We start from the raw sequence: 7783 nt of genomic DNA, 5'->3' as shown, positions 1-7783 counted from the left end.
AAAAGTGGATTTAAGTAAATATTTAGTTTTCCCACATATGGTTAATAATTGCCAGGCCTGCCGGCTAGATGAACGGGTCGAGGACGCAATCACCAGAGCACCTGAGAAATAAAAGACTAGGAAAGATGGGGTTGAGAGGGATGGAGTCAGCTTGTGACTGATTCCGACGACTTTATTGAGGGGTAACATACATATATATACTAACAGGATTCACCAAATTTTAGATCAAAGACTTGCATACGTGCAGAACTGCAGACACTAGTTTTAGCTCAGGAGTTTTATCTTAACTCCAGCAGAGCATGGCACCAGCGTCTTACAATCAGGTAAAGACTACCTAGACATAAGCCATTCACAGGAGCCCGATAATCTTATCAGAGTCAGGAAAATGGGCAAATGGTGGCTGTAGCGATTTCCTTGAGGGAGGTGAGAAAGGCCAATTTGCACTTTAACAAATCAGGGGTGGCGGGACAGAGAGGGACCTTTTGATCTCTCTCAGGGCCGAGAAGGGGCCTGAGCAGTCAGGCCGGCTCCCCGCATCTCCCCCTTTTCTTTTGACTAATGGCCATTATATCTCCCTCGAAGGAAATGGCCGCGTTTGCAAATGGGAGAACATCAGCAATCTTTTATTTATCATCTCAGATATGCATTGACAAATGCAAGGGCCAAAACACAGCAATAACAATATGCATATAATGATGAAAATTATAGATTTCCACCAACCACTATGATACCAGGCAGATATCTGACTCCAAATGCTGGAGTCAGAAAAATCCATAGCGGCTACTTGTTGTTTCATATCTTCTAAAGCATCAGAAACATTTGAGGAATAATCAGGAATATATACACAACACTCCATTTTTATTAAGGCACATGTTCCCCCTTGAGAGGCTGTTAGAATATCCAGAGCCATACGATTTTGTAGAACGGCTTTTCTCATCTGTTTTTGTTCTTCATTAAGAGCCTCTAAAGCTCTTCTAGTATCTGTCAAAGCTTGTTTTGTAAAATTGTTCAAAGCCTCTACCCTGAGCATAATATCAGTGGCTCCTAAAGAGGGCACAAAAATTGAGGCTAAATAATCATACCAATGAAAAACAGAGCGTGACCACCGGGCTTTAACATAAGGTAAATTAACAGGTTGACTAATTTTTTGCTTATGAATTCTCCCAGGGGCAAACACAAACCCTAGGGTACATCTCCCCACCCATCTTACAGGGAGCCAGGGCCAAAGGTTGTATCCACAAATCCATCGAGTGTTATTTGGGGTTACCCATCTTATATCAGGGCTATTTTCCCAATCTGTCCCTGGCCAAGTAACAGACTTGTTGACAATAAATGTTACATCCATTACAGTCTTACATTTGTGGGTAGGCAATAGTCCCATATGTTTCATGTGATATCCTGGAAATTCTCGGCCTCCAAATGTTGGTACATGAGTCTTTTGCTCCCAGCAAATGTCAGCAGGGGTCAGTAGCTGTCCTTTTTCAGGGGTCATCCAGAAATATTCATCCCAAACTTGGTAGTAGTCACCCTCAAATCGATTAAAATCATTAGGAGAAGAAACAGATCTATTTTTGTAATATAAGTATGCATTAACACTCATGCATCTGCTGATTTGTTGGGAGAAGATTCTTCTGCTGTAAAGTCAGCCGACCTAATTGCTGATTCAGTGATCTCCTCCGTCTGGCTTACCAGCCTTTCCGGGAGCCAGCGCGGTGCTTCGGCATCCTGTGGAAAAACACATACCTGACCCCTCCCCCAAATTAACACGGGATCTGGGCCATGCCAGTTATTATCCAGCGGGTCTTTCTACAAGACCATCGGCTTTCTGCTGGAAATCTGAGGGTCCCAAAATCTCTGCGCGGCTGAATGTCCTTCTTTATCTAAAATTAAAAAATTTAAAATATATAAAGCGTGATTAAGGTAATTTCTGGGTAGAAGGGGGTAGAGCTCCCCCCTCTGTATTTTTTGAAGCTGTAGTTTCAAAGTTTGATTAGCACGTTCCACGATGCCTTGACCCTGTGGATTATAAGGAATGCCTGTTTTTAGGGTGATAGAAAAAGAGGAACAAAAATTTTTGAAGGCAGAGGAGACATAGCCGGGGCCATTATCAGTTTTTATAATCTTTGGCGTGCCTAAAATGGAAAAAGCATAAAGACAATGTGAGATAGAATGTTTTGCGGCTTCACCAGTCTGTAAGGATGCCACAATATATCCTGAAAAGGTGTCAATAGATACATGAACGTACTTTAAACGACCAAAGGAAGGGACATGAATGACATCCATTTGCCAAAGATGATTCGGTAGAAGCCCACGAGGATTAACGCCAAGATGTGGAACTGGGAGAAACTTAGGGCAAACAGAACAAGATTTAACAATTTGTCGTGCAGTCTCTCGAGGGATTTGAAACTGCAAACGAAGAGTATTACTATTCTGGTGATGTAGCGCATGTGATTGCTGTGCTGCTTCCACCTGTGAAAGAAAAACTCTAGTGTGAGAATCAGCCATCTGATTTCCCATAGATAGAGGTCCAGGAAGCCTAGTGTGGGCACGTAAATGTCCAAAGAAGCAGGGTAAGGTGCGCTGTTGCAGCAGAGACTGAATTGAACGTAACAAATGTTGAATGTTAGAATTCACAGTAGAAATAAAGGGAACAGTTTCTATATATTGCAAAGCATGAGCAATGTATTTGCTATCAGTAAACAAATTAAAAGACTGTGAGGAATATTGTGAGCATACTTTATGAACGGCTGAAAGTTCTACTTCTTGAGCCGATGTATAGTTCGTCTGCCAGGAGAAAGGGGTATCATTAACCACAAAGGCAGCAGTTCCATTGGAGGATCCATCAGTAAAGATCATAAGAGCATCTTGAATAGGAACATTAGAAACATTCTTTGGAAAAATAAATGAATGCTGGCTGGCAAAATGCAAAAGTTTATCAGAAGGTAAATGATTAATAATTTGACCTGTAAAGGAGGAAAATGCCAAAGCCCACGAGTCATTAAACTGAAAAAGCCATTCCTGCTGTTCTTTGGTATAGGGCACATAAATGTAAGCAGGATCGGCTCCCAACATTTCTCTGGAAAGACGCCTTCCTTTGGCAACGAGGAGGCTAATGAAATCAAAAAAAGGAGTAAGAACTTTTGAAGGCGATACAGGTAAATGGATCCACTGTAAGGGAGCATTTTGATATAACACTGCCATCGGGGTATGTTTAGAGGGAAACACATATAGTCCCCACGGTTGAGAAAAATCACAGTAGGTAGCAAAATGCTGAGAGAGGGCCTTTTCAACCAATGCCAGAGCAGCTCGCCCTTCATCATTTAATATTCTGGGAGAGGAAGGATCGGTAGGTCCTTTTAAAATATCAAACAAAGGTTTCAATTCTCCAGTAGTCAATTTTAGATAGGGACGGATCCAATTTATGTCCCCTAATAATTTCTGAAAGTCATTTAAAGTCTTCAGATTATCTTTTTGAATCTGAAGTTTCTGCGCTCGAAAGGTCTCTCTCTCTAGCCTAAACCCCAAATAAGAAAACGGCAGGCATCGTTGTACTTTTTCAGAAGCAATTTGCAATCCAAATTTAGTTAATTGAAGCAATAGCAGGTCATACGCTTGCAAAAGAATACCCTCTATACAATGAGCAAGTAAAATGTCACCCATATAATGAACTAAATAAACTTCAGGATAAGCCTTTCGAACGGGATCAATCGCCTGATCAACAAATTTTTGACAAAGTGTGGGGCTGTTAGCCATACCCTGCAGAAGAACTTTCCAATGATATCTTCGTGCAGGCTGTTTAAAATTTGTGGAGGGGATGCTAAAAGCAAAGCGATGACAATCATTAGGGTGCAGGGGTATCGTATAAAAACAATCTTTTAAATCTATAATTATTTTATAGGTTGCACGTGGTATCCCAGCAGGTGAGGGCAAACCGGGCTGGAGTGGTCCCATAACCACCATGGTCTCATTAACTTTTCGAAGATCTTGAAGCAATCTCCATTTGCCAGATTTCTTTTTAATAACAAATATAGGGGAATTCCAAGGTGAATTAGAAGGCTCAATATGTCCTAAATGCAATTGCTCCTGTACCAACTGCTCAGCTGCAGCAATCTTTTCTTTGGTCAGGGGCCACTGATCAACCCAGACAGGCTCATCAGTTTTCCAACTGATTGGGTCTGCATGGATTACAGGAGAATCAGTAGCCCCCATTAAAAACACCCTAGTCCAGATCTGAACGGTTTTGAGTCGGGCAATATGGGTTGAGTAATTCCTTGATTATCTTTTCCTAGCCCCTGTTGAGGGAGGAGTCCTTGGTTTAACATCATGTTAGAAACAGCTTTATTTTGGGGCAAACATATAAACTCCCATTTGTTGCATAACATCTCTTCCCCATAAATTGACCGGGAGATGAGGGAGAATAAAGGGCTGAAAATCTCCTTCATGTCCCTCAGAGTCCCTCCAATGCAGGATGCGGCTACTCTGCTGTGGACTTTGAGACTGTCCTATTCCCCTCAAGGTGGAGTAAGCTTCTTGTTTGAGCCAATGTTGAGGCCAATGCTCCTCAGCTATAACTGATACATCTGCACCAGTATCTAAAATTCCTGAAAATTTTTTATTCTCAATAAAAAGGTGGAGTTTAGGCCGTTCAGCAGAAATAGACTGCACCCAATATACATCAGATGAACCAAAACCATCAGTATTGCGCTCTCGTCTAGAGGCAACTTTCCCCTCCATGTGAAGAGGCAACAGAACTAACTGGGCTATTCGTTGATTTGTGGGAATACTGATTATATTTAAAGGCGCATGAGCCATAATTTTGAGTTCTCCCATATAATCTGCATCAATTACTCCAGGGGATACCGATAAGCCTTTCATGGTCCAACTACTTCTGCCAATAATTAAGCCTACAGTTCCTTTTGGTAAAGGCCCGAAAACTCCAGTGGGAATGGCTTGCATCCCCATCTCAGGTGTTCGTACTGTGTAGGCGGCGGCACACAAGTCCAATCCTGCGCTGCCTGGGGTAGCTCGGAGGAGGCTCTTAATATCGGGCCGGTTGGGTTGGGCTGAAGTTCGTTCTGAAGTGCCCCATAACACTGTTTCGGGGCCTGGGGCTGGCCCCTCACCCAGTTTCCCGACTGTGACGGAAGAGGTTTGCCATCCACATCTGTCTTAGATCTGCAGTCTCTAGCCAAGTGTTTTCCTTTCTTACATCTAGGGCATACATTAGGATTTTTGGTGCTATCTACGTTGTTTTTCTTAGGGCATTGTGCCATGCGGTGTCCCAATTGTCTGCATGAGAAACAACTGCCAGGAGGCCCTCCCTTCTTTACACTATTCTTGTTCTTAGTTTGTTGATATAAAACTTCCTGGATAGTTTTTCCCTGGATAGCAGCAGCCATAGACAATCCCTGAAGATAGGAAGGGCCGATGTCAGCACAAATTCTTACATAATCCGCTAAACCTCCCTTTTTCCTATAAGGTCTTAAAGCAGCCTGACAAGCAGTATTAGCATTCTCATATGCCATCTGTTTAGTTAAAATAGTTCCGGCTTCCTCATCTCCTATAATTTTTGACACTGCCTCGAGAAGTCGAGCGACAAAATCCTGATAAGGCTCGTCAGGCCCCCGCCGGATTTTTGATAAGTCCTCAGCCTTTCTATTCGAGGCAGGGAGCCTTTTCCATGCCTTTAGGGCTGCCTCATTGATTTGTGGATAAGCTTGTTCAGGGTAGATCAATTGTTGATTAAGGTCTCTAAATTGTCCTTCCCCCATTAGCATGTCAAAAGTAACCTGCAGCCTATTACGGTGGTTACGGTCTTCAATGATGCCACAGACCTCACCGTATTCTGAGCGCCACAAGAGATAATCACCTCCTGAGAGACAGGCTCACGCAACAGCCTTCCAATCATTAGGAGGCAAGTATTGAGATGAAAGACTTTCAATTATGGCTAGAGTAAACGGCGCAGTAGGCCCGTATTGAGCGCAAGCTTGTTTCAGTTCTTTCAGTTGTTTAAAAGGCAGAGGCTCATGATACCTCCGATGATTAGCATCTTGAAAAACAGGAAAAATCATAGAATATCCCTCAAGATTTTCACCCTGTTCTCGGGCTGTTTTCAGGTCCCTGTTTGGGCGCCACTTGCTGGGCCTGCCGGCTAGATGAACGGGTCGAGGACGCAATCACCAGAGCACCTGAGAAATAAAAGACTAGGAAAGACGGGGTTGAGAGGGACGGAGTCAGCTTGTGACTGATTCCGACGACTTTATTGAGGGGTAACATACATATATATACTAACAGGATTCACCAAATTTTAGATCAAAGACTTGCATACGTGCAGAACTGCAGACACTAGTTTTAGCTCAGGAGTTTTATCTTAACTCCAGCAGAGCATGGCACCAGCGTCTTACAATCAGGTAAAGACTACCTAGACATAAGCCATTCACAGGAGCCTGATAATCTTATCAGAGTCAGGAAAATGGGCAAATGGTGGCTGTAGCGATTTCCTTGAGGGAGGTGAGAAAGGCCAATTTGCACTTTAACAAATCAGGGGTGGCGGGACAGAGAGGGACCTTTTGATCTCTCTCAGGGCCGAGAAGGGGCCTGAGCAGTCAGGCCGGCTCCCCGCAAATAATATCTAATTTAATTATATTATGATCAGAGTTTTTTCCCATGTTCAATTCTATTAAGTTGATTTAGACTTATGGCCCAGTTTATGGACCATCTTGGTGAATATGAGTGCCTAAAGAATGTGTATTCTGACATTATCATATGTAATATTGTATAATAATTTTTACAAACAAGGTTGTAGATGTTGATTCCATTAAAGTTTGTTTGTTTGTTTGTTTGTTTTTTGGTCTAGTTCAGTCAGTGCAGCTGAGAGGAGCTATCCTATGTCCGAGGTCAGGGGCGGCGGCCGAGAGGAGCTACCCCATGTACAGGGAGTGGCGGCTGCATGGGCACAAGAGGACCAAGAGGAGCTACTTCATGTTCAAGGTCAGGAGGGGCAGCCGTGAGGAGATACCCCTCGTCCAAGGTAAGAGAAACCCAAGTAAGATGGTAGGTGTTGTGAGAGGGCATCAGAGGGCAGACACACTGAAACCATAATCACAGAAAACTAGCCGATCTGATCACAGGACCACAGTCTTGTCTAACTCAATGAAACTAAGGCATGCCGTGTGGGGCCACCCAAGATGGACGGGTCATAGTGGAGAGGTCTGACAGAATGTGGTCTACTTTAGAAGGGAATGGCAAACCTCTTCAGTATTCTTGCCTTGAGAACCCCATGAACAATATGAAAAGACAAAAAGATAGGACAATGAAAGATGAACTCCCCAGGTTGGTAGTTGCCCAATATACTGCTGGAGATCAGTAGAGAAATAACTGCAGAAAGAATGAAGGGATGGAGCCAAAGCAAAAACAACACCCAGTTGTGGATGTGACTGGTCATAGAAGCAAGGTCCAATGCTGTAAACAGCAATATTGCATAGGAACCTGGAATGTTAGGTCCATGAATCAAGGCGAATTGGAAGTGGTCAAACAGGAGATGGGAAGAGTGAACATGGACATTTTAGGAATCAGCAAACTAAAATGGACTGGAATGGGTGAATTTAACTCAGATGATCATTATATCTACTACTGTGGGCAGGAATCCCTTAGAAGAAATGGAGTAGCCATGATGGTCAACAAAAGAGTCCGAAATGCAGTACTTGGATGCAATCTCAAAAATGACAGAATGATCTCTGTTTGTTTCCAAGGCAAACCCTTCAATATCATGGTAATCCAAGCC

At 43.1% G+C, this 7783-nt stretch overlaps 1 protein-coding gene across 1 annotated transcript; it reads right to left on the bottom strand.

Moving 5' to 3' along the window:
* Positions 1-432: 432 nt before the first annotated feature.
* LOC122431789 (endogenous retrovirus group PABLB member 1 Env polyprotein-like) lies at positions 433-1600 on the bottom strand. The gene has a single exon (XM_043453266.1). It carries the CDS (start codon positions 1598-1600, stop codon positions 566-568), a length of 1035 nt encoding a protein of 344 aa, XP_043309201.1. The 3' UTR covers positions 433-565.
* Between the last annotated feature and the right edge of the window lie 6183 nt (positions 1601-7783).

The sequence above is a fragment of the Cervus canadensis genome, chromosome 30 (assembly GCF_019320065.1).
Source record: "Cervus canadensis isolate Bull #8, Minnesota chromosome 30, ASM1932006v1, whole genome shotgun sequence".
Taxonomy (NCBI): Eukaryota; Metazoa; Chordata; class Mammalia; order Artiodactyla; family Cervidae; genus Cervus; species Cervus canadensis.
This window is presented reverse-complemented; position numbering and strand designations above follow the sequence as displayed.

Coding starts and splice junctions, on each gene's coding strand:
- LOC122431789 (XM_043453266.1), bottom strand. CDS start 1,600: ATGAGTGTTAATGCATACTTATATTACAAAAATAGATCTGTTTCTTCT.